Source organism: Peromyscus maniculatus, chromosome 15, assembly GCF_049852395.1.
Source record: "Peromyscus maniculatus bairdii isolate BWxNUB_F1_BW_parent chromosome 15, HU_Pman_BW_mat_3.1, whole genome shotgun sequence".
Taxonomy (NCBI): domain Eukaryota; kingdom Metazoa; phylum Chordata; class Mammalia; order Rodentia; family Cricetidae; genus Peromyscus; species Peromyscus maniculatus.
Window position 1 is genome coordinate 41,333,647 of NC_134866.1, and position 21,353 is coordinate 41,354,999.

General features: G+C 39.0%; 1 protein-coding gene across 1 annotated transcript in view; it reads left to right on the forward strand.

Annotated features, from left to right (window-relative positions):
• Positions 1 to 21,353, forward strand: part of Ndufs4 (NADH:ubiquinone oxidoreductase subunit S4) — a 103,004-nt gene that overhangs the window by 53,405 nt on the left and 28,246 nt on the right. Inside the window, exon 3 of the mRNA XM_006979437.4 lies at positions 18,201 to 18,373. Within this exon, the coding sequence (XP_006979499.1) occupies positions 18,201 to 18,373 (173 nt within the window). The remainder of the gene's footprint in view (positions 1 to 18,200; positions 18,374 to 21,353) is intronic.

The following is a 21,353-nucleotide window of genomic DNA, read 5'->3' on the forward strand; positions in this document are numbered from 1 at the left end:
GGGCACCTGCACACATGTGGCATGTACACACATACACACACACACACACACACACACACAGCTGCATTTTTGCACAAATTAATGAGAGAGGAGGACAGATGGAGCAGAGAGATATTAAAGAATGCGTGCTTTGGTGAGGAGAGTAGTAGGAGTTTGAAGTTGTAGACAAAGGCTCAGAGCGTAGGAGCACTTGCTCTTGCAGAGAACCTAGGTTCAGTTCTTAGCACCCATTTGGTAGCTCATAATCTTCCTTAAAAGAGAAAAATATCATTAAAGAGAAACCTCAGATTTTATAATGGGACATTAGAAAAGGTGCTCTTAGGGTACCACAGCCCCCTGCTCCCAGTTAAAGGGTATGAATTTGTAAAAATGCAAATTCATTTGTTCCTGCAAGAATTGCCTTTTTTTTTTTTTTTTTTTTTTTTTTGGTTTTAGTTTTTTGAGACAGAGTTTCTCTGTGTAGACCTGGCTGTCCTGGAAATAGTTCTATAGACCAGACTAGCCTGGAACGCACAGAGATCCACCTGCCTCTACCTCCCGAGTGCTGGGATTAAAGGTGTGCGCCACTACCACTTGACAAGGGTTGCCTTCTTGTAAATAAGTGCCTACCATCATGTTTTCTCAGGTCATGTTGTATAGACATCATTATACCTGTGAGAGGAGGAAGCCAAAGAAAATCTTGAGCTGGCTGCAAAACTCGTCAGTATTTTCCACATGTATATGCATATACGCACAAAAAAGAAAATGTTCACACTTATAAAATTACCATTTTTTTGTTCTTAATCACTTGAAGTCAATTTTCATCTGCCGCCCCTGCTTTCTATCTGAAGAACTTCATTTAATGTCTCTCAGTGCAGATATATCTGATATTCCCCATTATCTGGAAGTACCTTTCCTCCCCTGACATCACATGGCACCAGCAGGATGGCTCAGTAGGTAAAGGTGCCTGTTACCGATACTGATGAGTTTGATCCCCAGGACCTGTATTGTGGAAGGAGAGAACTCACCTGTACAAGTTGTCCTCCGATCTCCACACGCATACCGTGGCATGTGCATACCCATGCATGTGTACACATACATACAAAATAAAATTTTAAATCTAAAAGGCCTTAAACTATCTTGGTCTGCCATAACAATGTACTATAGACTGGGTAGTTTCAATAACAGAAGTTTGTTGTCTCACAGCTCTAAATGCTAGGTTTCTAAGATTAGGGTGCCAGCAAGTTTGGTTTCTGTTGAGGGTTCCTCTCCTGGTGTGTTAGAGGCTGTCTTGTAGCCATGTACTTGGGTAAAGTCTTACCCTCACGATCTTAGCAACGGCAACGTCCCATTTCTGTGCCCTCACATGGAGGCTTTGGTCTTCAGTGTGGGATGCTAAGGAAGACACAGACTCTCAGCCCCTACCAGTCCCTTCATGGCATATAAAATTCTAGGTGTAAGATCTTTATTTTATTCCTTTAAAGCTACCAATCTGGTTGCATATTTTTAAAAAGCTGTGATGAAATCCAAAACACAGTTTTCAAGTGTACCAGTCAGTGACATCAGCCACATCACAGTATTATGCAGCTGCTGTCACCGTCCATTTAAGGGTTGTTTCCTTCCTCGTTGTGAAGAGAAACTGGAGCCATCCAACAGTAACTCTGTACGTCCATTCTTAGCCCTCAGGACCTCTGTTACACTTGTGGATGAGCCTGCCTAGTTGAGAGGCCTCATACGCAGAATCAGAAGATTGCCTTTTGCCACTCTCCACTTTGAACGTTTTCAAGGCTCATCCATGTTGTGGCATGTATCAGAACTTCATTCTTTTTAAGGGCTGTGTAACATTTCACTATGGAAGTTATATCACATTATGTTTACCCATTCCCCTGTTGATAGACATGAGTCATTTTTAAATTTTGACTATTGTAAATAATGCTACTGTGAACATGTACATTCAGATAACCGTTGAAGTTTCTTGAGTTGGTAGATACTCCGAAAACAGTTCCTGGATCATGTGATTATGTCATGTTTAACTTTTGGAAATACTGTCAAACTGTTTGCTACGGTGGCAGTATCACTGAATATCAGTGTAAAAAGGCTCTTGGCTGTGTATGCAAAGCTGTCTTTCCGGGCTCCCCATTTCATTGCTCTGTATGTCTGCCTTGCAGCATCACACTTTTCTAACTTCCATAATGTTACAGTAAATTTTATAATCAACAGGGAATCCTCCATTTTTATTATTTTTAAAATTGTTTTCAAACAAAAATTACATGTATAGTTTGAGGTGGATTTTTCTATTTCTGTCAAAATATCATTGGAATTTTGTTTGTTTTTTATTATTTTGAGATGGGGTCTCTATGTAGACTTTGCTGGCCTGGAACTTGACTTGCCAAGGAGCCCAGGCTGGTCTCACAAAGGATCTGCTTGCCCCTGCCTCCCAAGTGCTGAGGTTAAAGATATGTACTACCATGGCTGGCCATCACTGAGTTTTTGCTAGGGTTGCACTGAATCTGTGATTACTTTGGGTAGGAATATCATTTTGATAGTATTAGGATTTCCAGTCAGTTCACATGATGCTTAGATTTACGTCTTTAATTTCTTTTAAAAATATTTATTTTTTTGAGTATGCAAGTCTTTCATCTTATTTTGTTAAAACTGGCCTTGTTTTATTCATTAAGATATTATGATGGGGTTGTTTATGTAATTTCCTCTTCCGAGTATTCATTTTTAGTGTATGAAACACAGCTGAGCCGGGCGGTAGTGCACGCCTTTAATCCCAGCAATGGGAGGCAGAGGCAGGGGAATCGCTGTGAGTTCCAGGCCAGCTTTGTCAACAAAACAAGTTGGCAAAGTATGGCCAGAGCTGTTAGACAGAGAAACCCTGTCTATAAAAGCCAAACAATAAAAACAAAACAAAAAACCCCCAAACATAGCTGATTTTTGTGTGTTGATTTTTTACTTGTCCAGTTTGCTGAGTTTGCTTATTAGCTGTAACCAGGATTTCTTAGTGGCGGTCTAGTAAGGTTTTCTACACAGTACATCATGTGATCTGGAACAGAGAAAGTGGTGTTTGTTTTAAGGTACTTTTCTTGTCTAATTAACCGGCCTGAACTTGTGGCTCTGTAGAGAATTAGCCCAGGCGGGCTGTGGTGTTGCTTCTTCACCTTGCAGGGGACAGTCTCCGTCCAGTCTTAGTCATTGTCGCTGTACTGTAATGTGCACAGCCTTACCTAGACCACAGTGGAGAGTCCATTCTGAGTCTCCAAACTTACAGACTGATGAAGCTGTGTTTATGTACAGTTCTCACCGGGATTTTACCGTGGATCTTTCAGTTGATAGTTTTCTTATTTAGAAATCTTCTAGGTTTTTATTTCTGCCTCATTTTTTCTTCCCTCTGTGTATGGGTGGTTTTTTTTTAGTTTTGGGTTTTGTGTGTGTGTGTGTGTGTGTGTGTGTGTGTGTGTGTGTGTGTGTGTGTGTGTCCGTCCGTGTGTGTCTCAGTGTACCACATGCATGCATTGTGTTTTATGCATTGTGTTTGTGGAAGCCAGAAGAGGATATCAGATTTCATGGAATTGGCATTACATACATGAGCCTCCATATGGGTGCTGGGAATTGAACCCCGGGCTCTCTGGAAGAACAGCCAGTGCTCTTAACCAACTTTTTACAGTTCTTAAACTTTTATTATATTGCTTGATTTTTTTTTCTCAGTATTTTTCGGTCAGATGGATCAATGTGTTCAGTTTCTGTTGTTTTGCCTTTGATTTTAATGACCTTTCTCTAGGGACCAATTTTTGATAATCTAGAATAGTATAATTTTAAATATTTTTTCAGTCCAATTTCTCTTTGGTTGTTTTCTGTAGTTTTAAGTTCGTGACTGAAATTCCCCATCTGTTCAATCATTTTGCTCATTGTTCTTTAAATCTTTAGACATACTATAGTAGCTACATACAACTTTTTGTCAGTTAATTTCAGTTTGTCTATTTTTTAGTCTATTTCTTTTGATTATTTGGAACTGCTTATAGACCAGATTTTTCTATTTATGCACATGCTTAGGTTTTTTTGTTTTGTTTTTTTTTTTGAGTATGTAATTGATACTCTGATTGTTCAGTTTTGAAGAGTCTAGAACTTGTTGTCTTCCTTTGTAGAAAGGACATAGTTTTATTTCAGCAGGCAGTTACTGGCTGATCCACTTGCCATCAGTTCAATAACATTTAACTATCTGTTACATCATTAAAGCAACAGATTGACTGACCCTGAGGAGTTAGAGGTGGGTTCGAGTTGCCCTGCTTCTGAGTTGTTCATGTTGCCAGTTGAATGCTGAGAGTCCAGCAGCATGTCCGCATCTTGGCTTTTAGGACTGCTCATTACTGTTTTGGGGTCTGCTCTGACTCAGACTGCAGTTTTCACACTTCTTTATCTCTTCAGAACTTGACCTCATGATTGTCAGTTGCCTCATCAGCTCAAAACTCCCAAGTTCCTTACCCGTTCTGCTCAGGGAGACCACTGTATCCTGCCTTAGGTCTCCATCACCTCCCAGGCCTGCGGTCATTGTGCCTCTGAGCAGAAAGCTGAGACAGTTATAGGACTTTGTCTTGAGTTTTTCTCTGTTCAGAGATCACAAACCATCCAGTATTGAAAAGTAGTCATTGTGGCTGACAGGAGCAGAACTCAGGTACCTCTAGTCCCATACAGCTGCAGTAGAATTCCATTACTACACACTGATCGCTCTTTTGCATTAATGAACCTTTACTTCTTAAACTTTTAACAGTTTGTCTGAGACAGATGATGTTAACCGCCTATATGACATATTACATATACAGATTTATTTATGCTTCCTTTTAGTATACTGCCAGACTCAGAGCTCAGTAATTGAGTCAGATGCTTTGCCAAGATTCAGTTGTGCTTATGTCCATTACCTTTCTCTGCCAGTTACACCTAATGCTGTAATTGCACAGTTCCATAGAATAGGGTTTTGTTTGTACTTTATGGAAGAAACAACACTTGGGAATTGTCTTAGTTAGGGTTACTATTATTAGGATGAAACACCATGACCAAAAACAGCGTGGGGAGGAAAGCGTTTATATCACTCACAGTTCCATAGAGCAGGTCATCTTCAAAAGTGTTGAGGACAGGAACTCAAGCAGGGCAGGAACCTGGAGGTCGGAGCTGATGCAGACACCATGGAGGGGTGCTGTATGGCTTGCTCATCATGGCTTGTTCACTCTGCTTTCTTGTAGAGCCGAGGACCACTAGCCCAGGGATGACACCATTCACAATAGGCTGGGCCCTCCCCATCAATCACTAATAAAGAAAATGCCCTATAGTCTTGCCTATAGCTCATCTTATGGAGGCATTTTCTCAATTGAGCCTTCCTCCTAGGAAGCCTCTAGCTTGTGTCAAGTTAATATAAAACTAGCCAGCACAAGAATCAAATTACTATCCTTAAAGAAAAGGCATTGTTCTGTATTAGCAGGTTATTAAAAGAATGTGCATGCATACTTTGTTTTTTTTCCATTGAGTACCTTGAAAAGACAATAAAGGTAATTTTAAAATGATGAGTTCAATTCATTCACCCTCCAGATTTGTGACAAGTGTATTGATGGTTTTATAAAAATGGCAGAAACAGGAAAGTCCCCTGGTCATCTTCCCTGTTTGTGACTCTTGGAGTAGGGTTGTAAAGCATAGAGAAGGTTTTCTAATCTTCGCCTGATGCAGATCTTAGGCCTTTTAGGTGAGAGCTGCCTTCCCATATGCTTAGAGTGCAGGGCATCCTTATTTCCAAGGATGAAGGGTCATGGAGAAGAAGCTGACCAACAGCTCATCACCAGATTGTATGCCTTGTGTTCTGTTCCACAGCCACCTGGTCTCCAAACCTGCTGTTGTTGGCTCTTCATTTCCCCACTCCGTTTCTGTGATAGTCAAATTTACATGAAGGAATTTTACATGCTTTATTATCTACTGCTAAACTGCCTTTTTTTCCTTACTAAAGGCCACTGCTATTAGTAGAGGAAAAGATTTTTTTCTTCCTTTATAACACTTTCTGCCAAAAGTAGGTAAGGTCCAGACAATTGTAAAAGATTGAGATGTAAAAGGAAATCGTAAAATTGTAGCCAGATTTTTAGATTGATTATTTTGTAGACATCTTTTTATTCTTACTTCACATTAAAAAACAAAAAATAAAAAAACCCAAAAAACTCCTAAATGGCAGAGGATGTATTTTATTGATAATTTATGGAAGAAACAACACTTTGGAATCAAATTGCTATCCTTTAGATAAGGTATTGTCCTGTATCATCAGGTTATGAAAAGAATGTGCCTGCATACTTTCTGTATCATAATACAGTATTTAAAGTGTGAGTGTATGTGCGTGTGGACACCAGCTACACAATACTTCATGATTCCCTATTTCCACTAATTGGTTCAGTTAGCTAGCTAAATACTAGTTCTGACAACAGAGAGGGTAATTCTTCTGCATAGAATAGAGACACAGCCTAGATTTTTAAAGTTTCCTGATATATATTTTCACTTATATACCATGTCTCATGTGTTTGTGTGTGTACTAGTGTATACACACTGCAATTGCATATATGTTCATATGTGTGTGGAAGCCAGAAAACTACCTCAGATAACATTCCTTTCGTCTCCTATCTCCACCCTCACTGTTTTATTGCTCACTGACCTTTACTTGTTGGCTGGCTAAGCTGGCCCACCAGTGAACCCCAGGAATCGACCTGTCTTTGCCTCCTCAACTCTAAATTAAAGTGTGTACCATCACACCCTGTTTATACATAGTTCTAGGGGGGGGGGGCGGGGAGGAGATATTACTAAGTTACCTGGGCTAACCTGTGAAGTTACAGGCTTATGGGATCTTCCGGCCTCTGCCTCTCAAGTAGTTGGGACTACTGGTACATGTCACCCAACCCAGTTTACCTAATAAATATTTTTATTAAATAAAAAATTCAGTTTTTGATGAATTAAGTTCTTTCTTATTTCTAGCTTTTTTTTCTGATTTAATTTGTTTAATTTATTGCTCAAACCATCACTTGACTTTTTTAGAAAAGTTTATGCACTCTCCTTTGACCTGATATTTACTCAGTATTTACTTCATATGTAGTTTTCTGCTGCCATTGTTTCTGCTTTCATACTTCTTGGTATATATTGTGTCTATGCCTGCCTGTTATTACCAGAGAATACAAAAGTACTATTAGATTAAGAAATAACAGATTATTTTCAAACTGTGATGTTATTATATAATTCTAAGGCTCTTGTAGCCAGTTATTATTATTATTATTATTATCATTACTACTACTACTACTACTACTACTACTACTACTACAGTTCTGAAAATATTACAAGGTACCTTAAGATAGTTGATTGACTTTCCGGAACATTGAAATTAAAAAAGCAAAGAAATATACAATTTTAGCTATTAAAAATAGTATGACTATTAAATGTCCCATCTTTGTAAGTATTAAAATCACATTTATGGGGCTAGGGATCTGACTCAGAGTTAGGATCCCTTGTTGCTTTTGTAAAGGACCTAGATTTGCTTGTCAGCACCCGCATGTCATTCCCAAGTGTCTGTAAGTCCGAAGGATCTGACAAGCTGTTCTGGCCCCACTGGCTCCAGGCATGCACACAGTGCACATACACACATGCAGGCAAACAGGCATAAAAATGTGTTTTTGGAAAAGAAGGCTAAGCATGATGGTACACATCTTTAATCCCAGCATCAGAAGGCAGAGGCAGGCCCATCTCTGTGCGTTTAAGGCCAGTTTGGTTTACATAGCAAGTTTCCAGGCTGGCTGTGATCCACTCCCACTGTCCCACCCCAAAATAAAGAAAAAACCCACAAAACAAAACAAAAAAAATGTGTGTTTTTGGTTTTTCGAGACAGGGTTTCTCTGTGTAGCTTTGTGCCTTTCCTGGAACTCACTTGGTAGCCCAGGCTGGCCTCGAACTCACAGAGACCCACCACCGCCCGGCAATGTTCTTTTTTTTTTTTTAGGAAAAAAATCATACTCATTAGTTTTAAAGTACCTCCTTAAGCATACTGATTTTCAGTGATTTGTTGAACATGATTTTGTTTGTTTGTTTGGTTGGTTGCCTGGTTGGTTGGTTTGGGGTTTTTGTTTTGTTTTGTTTTGAGACAGTGTCTCACTATATAGACCAGGCTGGCCTCAAACTCGGAGATCTGCTTACCTCCTGAGTGCTGGGATTAAAGGCATGTGAGTGGACCACCATACCCTGCAAGTGTGATATTTTTAACAACTTTTGGCTGTCCCTACATCAATAGAAACTAGTAGATTTTCCTGATTTCCAGGGGAAAAGCTTGTGTTGATATTGCAGCATTTTGTTATAAAATAACTTGTTGGTAGACTTAATTTGTGGGTCCATGTCTAATTATGTACTACTACAGAGGAGAAAAGCAACAACTTGATTCATCAAAGGGTTCATGGCTTAAATCCAGTAACAAGACAGATAGATGGACAAGAGAAAAGCATACCAAATTATTTAGCCAAAATTTTATGTGACACAGGAGGCTTCAGAAATAACCGAAGACTTGGGGAAAGCTGAGAAGTTTCTTCCTAGGTTCCTAAATGGACAGTTGTGTAGATGTGTGATTGAGCAAAAAGGTGAGCCTGTAATAATGCTCTTAAGCTGGAAGCTAACAGCATCTGTTTGTACAGATTCTTCACAGTCTCTGGGTTGATTTAGGGCAGGTTATCTGCAATGAGAGTCTTGGGTCTTAGGTCAGGAATTTGCCCAGGAGACAGGAGGAGGTAAGGAAGTGACTTCTAACTGTACTGGTATTTTCAGGTACTATGACTTTATAATATGTAACTCCACAAAGTAAAATCTAAAAGTGTTTGTGATTCCCACACAGTAATGAAGTCATTGTACATGTGTATGGTGCTCCAGAGTTACAGTTTTGAGCAGCCCACTTAGTTTTTAATGAGTGTTTTCTTAGCATTCTTGTTTCTTCTAATAGTGGCTCTTATAAAGAACTTTCAGTTGGGGTTTGTTTGTGATAAGGTCTCACTATGTGACCCTGGCTGGCCTGGAACTCACTAAGTAAACCAGGCTGACTGGCCTTGAACTCAGAGAGCTCAGCGTCTTTTGTTAATTTTCTGTTCTTAAATACATCAAAAATTAAAACTCATAGCTGGTCATGTGAGACACATTTGTCACCTCTGCACTCAGGAAGCAAGAGGATTGCCATTGATTGGGTTGTAGAAAGAGAGACAGACTCTAAACGAATAAACAAAATCTAGCTCCTTTCTCCTTTATAGTTGGAAGTGAAGAACACGCACTAACTCAAGCTAACTGATGTGTATCTGTGTCCACCTTAAGAGTATAAGGAACCGTTGGGCATGGCTAATGCATGTCTTTAATCCCTGCACTACAGAAGAGCTCTGATTTTGAGGCCAGCCTTGTCTACAAGTGAGTTTCAGGCTCCATAGCGAGATCCTGTCTTAGGAACAAAAAGTATAAATGGAAATTGATCTGCTTTTTTACACTGTGATTAACAGTATAGGATTTTACCTATTTACAAACTTTTTAGATAATATGTCGGACTATAGAAATTCTGATAACTTTTGTTACAGTTAATTGTATTCTTCCTGGCTAACCTTAGTTACTGCCGGTCAGTGGTGGCACATGCCTTTAATCCCAGCACTTGGGAGGCAACAGGCCAGCCTGATCTACAGAGCAAGTTCCAGGACAGCCAGGGCTACACAGAAAAACCCTGTCTCAAAAGCCAAAAACAAACAAACAAAATTAAGTTACTGATGGGTCTGGAGAGATGGCTCAGCAGTTAAGAAAAGCACTTACTGCTTTTACAGAAGACCCAAGTTCAAATCCCAGTATCCATGTTGGTGGCTCACAACTACCTGTGACTGTTTCTCAGGAATCACTCTTGGTTCTTCTGGCCTCTTAGGGCACTCATACTCATTTGCACAGACACACACAGAAATGCTAATTAAAAATAAATCTTGGGGAAAAATAATTTTGTAACTGAGATTTTCACTATAGTTTTATTTATTTATTGGTTTTGTTTGTCCATAGACAGTCTCACTGAATAGCTCTTGCTGTTCTAGAACATGTTCTATAAACCAGGCTGGCCTCCAACTCACAGAAATCCACCTGCCTGTGCCTCTTGAGTGCTGGGATTAAAGGTGTCCACCATTATACCCAGCTAGTAGTATCTTTTAAAAATGGGTATCCTGACAAACATCATCTCCTGTCTCCCTCCTTGTCTGACTTTTTCTGACACATTTCTGCCTTTAAAATCAAGTAATATCTTCCTTTCAGGTAGCTTGAGAGACGCTCAGCAGTTAAGAGCACTTGTTGCTTCTATGAGAACATAGATTTGTTCTCCAGCACCTACATGGTGGTTCAAGGATCTCATGCCCTCTTCTGGCCTCCACAGGCACCATACACACACACACACACACACACACACACACACACACACACACACACGAACATACATCTGTTCAGGCAAAACATTCATACACATCAATCTAACAAAATTTTGATCTTAAAGATCTCTGTTTTCTTTGGCCACTATGGCAGGTATGTTGTGCTTGTTTCACTTAATCCTTCTAACCAGTGAGAGGAGATGAGTTTTGTTTTGTACTTCTTAAAGGAAGGAACTAACACAGAGCTGAAGCGACTAATTTGTCAATGCCCTTCAGACCACAGACGGTATGATTTGGGTTCCTCCAGATTTGTCAAGAGTTACAGTTCTCGATCTCAAGCAGCAGCATTCTGAAGTATATTTATTTTGTTGTCCCCACTCCTTGTCATCTTATGTGACATATATATATATAGATATATAGATATAGATAGACATAGAGATTTCTTACTCTTAGGAATAAAGTCTTACCATTATATCCTTTGAAGCCCTTAAGATAGTTAACTTTGCATATAAGCATCTTTGAACTGGAATATAGATGAATTATATATTATTCCTTCATTTTCATGGATGTCATAGGCCTTTCCACATGTGACTGCATACTAAAGTTTACTTAACATACATTGTATTCTGTATTTTTTCAATTTTGTATGTGTGTGTGTGTGTGTGTGTGTGTGTGAGAGAGAGAGAGAGAGATAGGGATTTAATGTCCTCTTTTATCATTTTCCACCTATTCCTTGAGACAGAGTTTCAAGGCTGGCAGCCAACAAGCCTCAGTGTTGTAGCTGGGGTTCTTTGTGCACAGAATGCCTTGCTTGTTATTTATATGCTGGGAACTAAACTCCCTTGAATTATTATATATTCCTATTTTAGGGCGGGTCAATTTGAAGAAAGACTAGATTGGCCCAAAACAGTTGTGTAGAGTATCCAACCCTTGCAAAAAGAAGATATTTCTTCAAAGAGCTAGGTATTTCTCCTTGTCAGACTTGAAGTAAACTACTGACTAGATAAAGAATTACTAACTCACCATTTTCAAGGAAGATTCGTAATTTCTGTATCTTGACGCCAGCTTCACATTGTTTGTTCATTCTTCTCAAGAAGGTCCAGCAGTTTTCTTGAGAATAGAATTGAGGTCTACTTTGGAGCATTGTGTCCAATATGTACCACATAGGTGCTGAGGAGCAGCTTTTGCTCTTGTTCAAGGCCAGCACAGTATGTACATTATCTAATCTTTAGCTTACACTTAAATTGATTTATGGATATGCAACAAGAGAGATTTGCCCCTGGCTGGAAGTTGGGACTCAAACCAATTTTGACATACCTTGTGGCTAAAGCAATTGCTCTTGCCTCCTCAGAAGAATCTAAGAATAATAGAAGTGTTTTTCCATTTGAAAAGGTTCTCTGGTCCTTGTTTTGTTCTCTGTGTGATCTATGGTATTGTTTGCATGCTATCTTCCTGTAGTACTCACAGCACTTGACAGACAGCTATAACTTTAGTACTGGGATAGCAGCTTTGCCCAGCATGGGAAATAGAAGGGTGTCACATCAGTATTTAATGACCTGCTCGAATGTCTTCACCAGTTCGTTGGTGAGCAAGCAAACAAGAGTTGCATTGACTTTCACAATTCAGATTTATTTGAACATTTGTGATTACATCTGAATTCCTTTGATGACTGATTTTTAAAATTCTTCCATGGTAAGTAACTAGGTGGGATTTATGTATTCTGCATATTTTTATTTTGCAATTGGTGATTAAATCTGTAGTGACTTTCTTGGTCTATATCTCTGTTGGTTACTTAAAAGGAAGGGTTTTGGTCTATGTGTCTGTCTTTTGACGCTTCCCTTGCTCTGTGGCTCGGTCTGGCCCAGAGTTTACAATCATCTTGCTTCTGCCTCCCTAGCACTGAGATTGCAGATGCACCCATCTGAAAAAGGAAGCCAGTATTCCAAGTCTAAATTCTTCAGTATTTCATAATTGACATAAAATATTAATAGTCATCAAAATTTAGGTCAGTCTTAACTCTACTATCAATTTAAATGTAATTGGCCTTTAATATCCTGCAATAGAACAAGTCTCTAGAAGTATTGCCACTTAATGTTCTAATGGATATTCTTATTAAATTTCTAGCTTCAACCTATGCTAATGCTGTTAGTGAACTAATTACCAAAGAGCCTGGTAAACATTGTGCATTCTTTGGATGCAGCAAGATTTCTAGTAAAGCTTCATCCAGAAATATAAAAGTATTTAATTATTTCTTTTCACAATAAGTGCGAACTGATAAGGGTAAGTGGGTGGGGCAACCGGAAGTAATTACTAAGGCTAGTGGCATTTTTGTGGTTTAATAAAGGCAGAAGCTAATTATTCAGTTTTTATTTAAGTGAAATGATGCCAAAAAGGAGGTTCCTGCAGAGCAGCTGCACTTCTTCAGTGTCGCCCTAATTTACCAAAGACCCAACTGTCACAAACAGAACTTTTAAACTTGATATATAGCCACAGAAGTAAGGAGGCTTTTGTTTGGAGTGCATGCTGGAGAACTCCTTTATACAAATCAGCCGGCAGATGACGGACAATGATGAAAATTTGATTCTTTGAAGTCATAATAGTCATTGAAATGTGTGAAATTCTGGTATTGAAAAGAGAGCGGCCAGCAAGACTCTAAATGCTGGGTGGTTGCAGGAAGCTTGCTGGGAGGTTTTTCTGCATTGTGACACCAACTTCCCATTGCTTGTTTCTTACTTCCTTTGTTAAAAAAGAAAAAAGTGGAATTCACACAAGATAAGTGGGGACAGATGATAACCGAATCAGTTTTTTATATGGAAAACTAATATTGTATCATTTAACATTATTAGGATAATTATATTCTTTAATAATAGAAATAGATTTAATTTTTAACCCAACTGTTTAAAAGTAAGAAACTTTAAAATTGAGTAAATTTGTATAGTGTCTGCGTGGTAATATGATTTACTAGAATTTGCAGATATTCTTAACTAGTAAGTTGAGATTCTTTGGGACCAACTTGATGGCTTCTTATATCTTATATGACCTGACTTTTTTCTGATTCTAGAAAATTTGAAAAAAGAAACTAGTAAAAGACAATATTGACATCTTTATGTCATTTCTTATAGAAAAATAATGTTTTAGAAAGGTCACAGGTGATCAGTATTTTAGTACAAAAGTAGAAATCCATTGAGAATTCCACTAATTCAGCAGTTTAATGTACAGGAGTTTTATTTGTTTGCAAAATCTGAGTCACAGGTAGTTCAGCGTGAATTGAGAGAAAAAGGAAATCATTGAAGACATTCAACATGGGGCTCACAGACAGATCTTTCCAAGGGTTGCAGTGGAATCTGGGAGTGGGAGGAGCCTTAGGCCATTGCAGTGTGTGTTTGAGAAGAGGTTCTTGTCAGCAGCTGACGCTATTGCATGAAATGATAACAACAGTGTCAGTGCATTTTACAAGTGGGAGGAATAAGTTTGTCTAGGCCCAGAGTGCTTCTGCAGGGACTAGGAATAGGGAGTACAGCGGTCCTGTGAGCATCAGGTGTCTCACATGTGAGCTGCCAAGCCTTTGATCCTCTGTCCTGCAGCAGCTCAGCTGGGCTGCAGGAGCTCACATCTGCAGCAAAAACAGTGAGTCTGTCAGGACAACTTGCAAGGGCTTCAAAATTCAGAAACTCCTTGCTTGACTATCAGCTTAAAATTGGGAGCATGTGCCAATGAGAAGGTGCCAGAATTTGAGGAGACATGAAACATCAATAGTTATGAATTCAGATATAAAGTGTAAGCTTTATTGGTTTATTTTTGTCATGCATGCATCACAGTATAGAAGTATGGAAAAATAAATATTTCTTCTAATCTCATTTTCTGGAGGTAAAAAATTAATTGAATGTTTCCGTTCATGCAGTTGAAGAAAAGCCATGTAGCAGTTTCGTTCATTAGAAACAATACAAAATAGAGGCGTTGGTGTGGGATTTGGAGAAGATGCCTTCCCATTAATTTTATAGCATGCTTATAATGAGTGCTCATACTTTAATGCAACTATGACGAGGAAATATGATCTTAATCTGTGGCTAGAAAGATGGCTCAGCAGTTAAAAGTGAGAACTATTCTTCCAGAGGACCCAAGTTCACTTCCCAGCATCACCTGTAGCTCATAACTTTCTGGAATTCCATCTCCAAGAGATCTGACATCCTCTTCTGGACTTTCAGGCACCTGTACTCATATCTGTACATATCTGCAGACATACCACACACACACACACACACACACACACACACACACACACACACACACACAAGTACAAGTAAATCTTTTTAGAAAATATATTTGCCCAATAATAGAGAATATTAAATAATAAACTAAGTGGCAGTTGCAAAGAAAGAAATAAAACATTGAGGACCTCCCACAGAGCCATGTCACTTCAAGCTCTAAGTAGAGGACTGTGCTTTAGAAAGTCACTTCTTAAAATGTAACACTTGGGCTAGGAATATAACTTAGTAATAGAGTTTTTGCCTAGCCATGTGTGAAGCCCTAAGTTCAATTCCCAGCCCCTCCAAAAAAAAGAGTGTGTGTGTATGTGTGTGCATGTGTATGCCTTGTGCTCTTGTGCCGTGCTAGGGATTTAACCCAGGCCTTGTAAATGCTAAACAATCACAGCCTCAAAAAAATAAATAAAAGTTACGGTTTTATTTAAATTGAACCTGGCAATTAAAATCATCAATTAGAGCAAGTGAGGTGTCTCAGTTGGATAGATGTGCTTGCACCCAGGCCAGTGACTTGAGTTCAAGTCCCAGATCCCACAAAATGGAAGGAGAGAACAAATCCCAGAGAGTAGTTCTCTGACCTCCAGAAATACACTGCACCTGCACTCATACGCACACACACTAAATCAAATTATTTTGAAGCAGCATAGATTATTAATACTTAAGTTTTCTCTACTAGTTGTACTTGTATCATTTTCTTGTCTCCTCCATATAAAGCATTTGGTTGGTTGCCTTTGATCCTAGATGTAAGCAAAGTCTAAACAACTGATGTCAGTGCACATTAGATGTTCCTGTCTGGCTCAGGAGATGGCTTAAGGGATAAAGTGCTTGTGGCACAACTGTGAGAACCAGACTTCAGATCCCACCACCCACATAAAAGCTCAGCAGAGTGTGCTCCCAGGGTGTGAGAGGGGGGGACACAAGACCCCAGAGCAAGTGAGCTCGCCTAAGTAGACAAATCAGTGAGTTTCAGTTTTAGTGAGAGACCATCTCAGTAAATAAAGTGGAGAGCAGCTGAGAAAGCTACCGACATGCACACAGGCACTTCACACAGTACACACAATGTACTGCATCATTTTGGTAGTTCTCTGAACGGATAAGCTGCAACAAAAGAGCCACACCTATGGTACAGGTAGAAAGTGACTGTGCTAAGCAGTGCTTAGCAGGGTACTCACTGAATTAACAAAGAGTTGTTTTTTTAATCTTAACACAGAGGTGACTCAGTGTTCTAGAACCTGCTGTGGCCCTGTGGTTCATAGCATTGACAAACTACAAGAAAACAGCCTTCATCAGAGGATATGTGGCACTGAAACAAAACTAACAAGACGGTTTGACAAGTTTGATGTAACCATTTCATTCTCCTTCTTAGTTTAAACAGTTATTCAACAGTTTCTCTGTGCACTTCCCCCTCCCTTGACAGTGCTGGGAATGGAACTCAGGGCCGCACACATAGGAGGCACGGATTCCACCCCGTCCCTAATGATTCTAAATGTTTCATTTAAGAGAATGGTATAGATGATTGAGGGTTAGCATGCTAAGTGGGCAAAGTTTGTGGCATGCAAGCACGTGGACTTGAGCTCAGATCCTTAGAAAACCATAGAAAAGCAGGCACATCAGCAGACACCTGTAATCCCAGCTCTGGGAAGGCAGAGGAAGAAGGATCCTTGGGCCTTGCTGGCCAGCCGGTTTAGCCAACAAGTGAGCTTCCAGTTTGGTGAGAGACCCTGTCTCAAAAATAAGATAAAGGCACAATTGAGAAAGACGTGAAATCAACCCTGTCTTCCACATACCCCACCCACACCAAATAGGAGTGATATGGTTAACCCTGATGTGATTCTAATGGGTTACTTTGATAGGGTAAACTATTACTAACTGTAGATTTAAAACCCAAAATTACTTCATTATCTTGTGCCTTGACTGCTGCTATGTTTGGTGAACATGTTTAATCCAGAACATCAAAATTCTGTGCATTCTCTCACTGAAGCATTTGTTACTAGATAAATGTATAAAAAGTGAGAGAGATTACAGGTATTTACAGTTCTATTTTCTCCAAAGCTGGGCATCTTATGGCATACCTTTACAAGTTGGATTTCTATGTTATTCTTTTAATCAACACCAAAGGGAGAGAAAACGCTAAAGTTTTTTTTGTTTTGTTTACAAAGTTTCAGACTTTGTGCAGTGTTGAGCAGTTTGACATAGAAACCACTGACGGGTTTTTCTGTTTAAAATTTAGTTGCTGGTTGTGTGTCTTCATTAAAAATGCATTTATATTTTTATGTATTATATGTATTTATATAAATGTCTTATGTGTATTTCTCTTGTCTGATTGTTATCAGATATTTGGGGAGTTCTGATGGAGTCACCAAATGTTATCAGACACGTCAGAATCCCCCTTAGGTTTATTAGTCTCATTAATGAAAGAATTTAAGAATCTCAGGGACAGCTGAAGTCAGATTTTCAAAGGGAAACCCCAGGGCAGCAGCCAGGAGGAGGGAGATAGAGAAGAGAAAAGGGCGTGCCGTTTGAGTTAGGCAGCATGGGGGTCAGCAGCTTGGCAGTGACAGGAACTGTAGAGGAAGACTTCAAAATCCCCAAGTACCGCTGGGCATGGCAGCACACACCTTTAATCACAGCACTCAGGGAGGCATTGGCCAGCCTGGGCTACAAAGCAAGTTCCAGGACAGTCAGCTCCACAGAGAAACCCTGTCTGGCAAACCTTAAAGAAACAGAAGAGACTAAGGAAAAGTTAGACCACACTGAGTTCTCACTTGGAGCCTCGGGTGGCTCCTCACAGGGACTACACTAGAGGTAGGAATTCTGGGAAAGAAAAGTTATTCCTAATAAGCTCTCATTATTCTTCCTGTCTCTTTTGCATGATTTAAGGTGAACCCACACCCAAGGGATGGACCCTTGGCCAGGTGATTGGCTAGTACCATGAATTTAACTGTTAGGGAAAGAGACAATGCCACCTCTCCACCTAGAGGCAGATTCCATTCTCTTGGCAGCAGGTAACTTTCCCTTAATGGACCTCTTTTGCTTCTCCAACATCAGTTATCCCCTCTCACAAAGTAAGGACGTATTGACTACAAACTCCTCAGAAATGACCATGCTGGCTCTAGAGATGGCAGCCAGAGCATTAGAAGTGTAAGTTCAAGGTTGTTCTTAGCTAGTGGACACAAGAGAGTCTATCCAGAAAAGAAAGACAGGAAAGGAATAGCCTGATGGAGTGTCAGAGTTCAGTGGTTGGGCACTTGCTTGGCCTGCACAAGACCTTGGGATCAATCTGTACAAGAGAGAAAAAATTCTGATAGCTCCTGTTTCACTGTACCCCCCAACACCAGTTCTCAGCTTTAGCACAAGTTGAACACAGTGGAGATTTCTAAAATAAAACGATCAGGGTAGTAGTGATGTAAGCCGGAAAGATTATCCCAATTTATAAACAAATAAAAACCAAGCACATGGAGGTAGGAAACGGGAAAGGTGCATTAGTTGGTATGCAGACACTCAAAGATGTGTGTTTCTTGTTCTTCCTTAGGATATCACTACTTTAACTGGTGTTCCAGAAGAGCACATCAAAACCAGAAAGGCCAGGATCTTTGTTCCTGCTCGCAACAACATGCAATCTGGAGTAAACAACACAAAGAAATGGAAGATGGACTTTGATACCAGAGAGAGATGGGAAAATCCTTTGATGGGTTGGGCATCAACGTGAGTACTTTGAATATTGTTTTCAGATTTTCTGTTGAAAATACTAATTTATTTATTTTTTCTCTGAAGAAAACACTGACTTTTCTTAGAGCTAATATGCTTGTGAAAATCTCTTTTAGTACGGTTAGGGTCACTACAACTGAGAACATAGAATTAAATATATTCCTTTATATATTTATAGACATGTCCATGTGTGTTTGGCTCATAATAGTAAACTGCAGAAGTACTATTTCTGGGTACTGTTGATGAGATAACCTTGATAAATGGCATGAATATTAGTTGCAGATGCTCTGGGAGTGATATCAGTAATTTACTGACACTAGTTTTTGTTTCAGGTTGGTTTTTAGTTTGTGGAGACGCGCTCTCACTGTGTAGCTCTGGCCTCCCAGAACTTGCTATGCAGAGCATAGGGACCTCAATGGTGTGGCCATCCTGCTGTCTGTTTCTCAGTGCTGCATGCCCAGCTTCACCTTAGTTTTAAATTCAAATAATACTCCTGTATGACATTTGGTTTTTTGTTAGAGGTGTGGGAACAGAAATTCGCTAATTTGAGGGACACTTGTAATTTTCTGAGATCTTACAATTAAGATTATAAATTATAAATTAATTTTTAGAACATACTAGAATAAATTTTAGAAGACATCTGTTTTTGTTGATGTTTCCAGGAGTCTTTTTGTTAGATATTCTTCCATGTTGAAATTTCAATAGAATTATATTGGGCAAATTATATAAAACATAGTTTCTAGAAGTTTTAGTGTCTTAAATTTTGTTTCATGTAATATATGGAGTCTTTTGTAAATCATATGTTTCCAGAGACCTTAAGAAATTTAGAAGAAAAATCTTTGTCCATACCTGGTGGTTAGAATGTTATGACCATACTTTTGAGTTATATGAGATTTTAGTATGCTCATCTATTCCTATTAGATTCACATACTAATGCATCTCCAGCAATTGCAGATCCTTTTTACGGTATTGGTACCTTTTATATTCCAGCTTGTTTCTGGAGAATACGCTTTAGATAAGAATATAAAGTTAGTCAACATGGTGGCCAATACATATAGTCCCTGCATTTTGAAGGTTGGGTAAGAAGATGAGTTTGAGGCCAGCCCGGGTTAAAACAATGAGACACCATGAGAAAGGAAAAAAAGGAGTTGGGGTGAGGGAGGCAAAGAGAGAAGAAAGGGTTAAATTTTGTGAACTTTACACACAGTCACACGTACACCTATTTATACAATCACAACACTAATGGCTGAGGCATCAATAACAAGATTATAATAGACTAAACATACAAATGTATATGTACTATGTATGAAACAGCCATCAAATAAAGACCCAAAGAGAGAGAGCTTCTTGTGCATTCTATGCTTAGATTTGATGATGTGTGGACAGTTGTGTAAGATATGCCTAGAAGGAGCTGTGATCTAATGGTAATAAGCTGGGCTGTGTTAGCCATCTTCTTTGTTTAAATTCTCACCTATAGCCTATGTTTTCAGGGACATACTCCTTTTCTCTAGGTATGATGGTCACCTCTAGAACGAATATTTTGTAATGACGTCAGAGGAAGGTCAGAGACTTCTAATATAGCCTGCTTCAGGGCAGAAGGGCAAGAAAGGGCCAGAGAGACCTGACTGCTACTACTTTTTTTTCTCAAATGCTAGATACCAAGCTTTGTGTAGTGTGTCTTAAAACCTTATCAGTTGGTCTTGGGGGTAAATTTCACTTTGCTATGCTTATACAAATATTTACCCAGTCATCATCATAGCATTGCTTTTTAGAAATATCACACTTGCATACTGAAATACTGATCACTTAATTAATAATATGGGTTGAAAATTACATACTCTCCATGTATGGGAGGTAAAGCTCTTTTCGGAATACAGTTTCTCCAAAGTAAAACGTATTTTTAAAACAAGAAAACTTTTCTACAGTTGGTTTATCTAAAGTGTTGTTTTTTATCTAAATATTTTTTAAAAAACATCAGTTCTCTTTGTTGTCATATTAAGAAATAACTACTAATTAGCTTGAAAAATATAGTCTGAAAAAAACATGACTAACTTTGTTTTACTAAAGCAGGAATTGTCACATTTGCTGATAGCAGAATTTTTTCATTTTCAATATTTAGCTTCTTTTGCAGGGGGAGGGAGGGAGATTTAAAACAGGGTTTCTCTGTGTAACAGGCCCTGGCAGTCCTGGAACGTGCTCTGTAGACCAGTGTGGCCTCGAACTCACAGAGATCTGCTTGCCTCTGCCTCCCAAGTGCTGGGATTAAGGACGTGCCATCATTGCTGGGCAAATGTTTATCTTCTTAATAACAGAAAGAATGGTACATAAAATTATTGCTTAAACATACTGAATTTTGGCTTCTCTTGTGACATATTTTAAACCTTTTTATAAAATTGTTAATGTTGGAAGGTGAACTTTTTATATTTACTTAAAAATTTTATCATTTACAAAATTTACATCTTGGGCTGGAGAGATGGCTCAGTGATTAAGACCTCTTCAAGAAGACCCAGGGTTGATTTGCAACAGCACCCACACTGGGTGGCTCACACTCTGTAACTCCAGCTCCAGGGCAGCCTGACACCTCTGGCTTTTGCAGACACCTGCATTCATGTGCACACACCTCCACAGGGACACACATGCATACACATTTACAATAATAAAACTAAATCTTAAACATTTATATCTCAAAAAAATTTTATATCTCAGATAAATGAATGGCTACACCATAACTTGGGTTTTCAGTCTGCCTATATTTTCTCATTATATATGTAATATTAGTATGTGGAGTGAAAGAAAAATATTTAAAAACTAGTTACATATGTTGTAGGTTTATAGTTGTGTGCGGATGTGGTACTATGGTCAATTCTAGAGCTTTATGAATGGTAGGCAAATATTCTACATCTGATCCATGTCTTTAGTTTATAATTTTCTTTGTAATGAGAGAACTACTTTAACAGGAAGAAGAATGTATCTATTC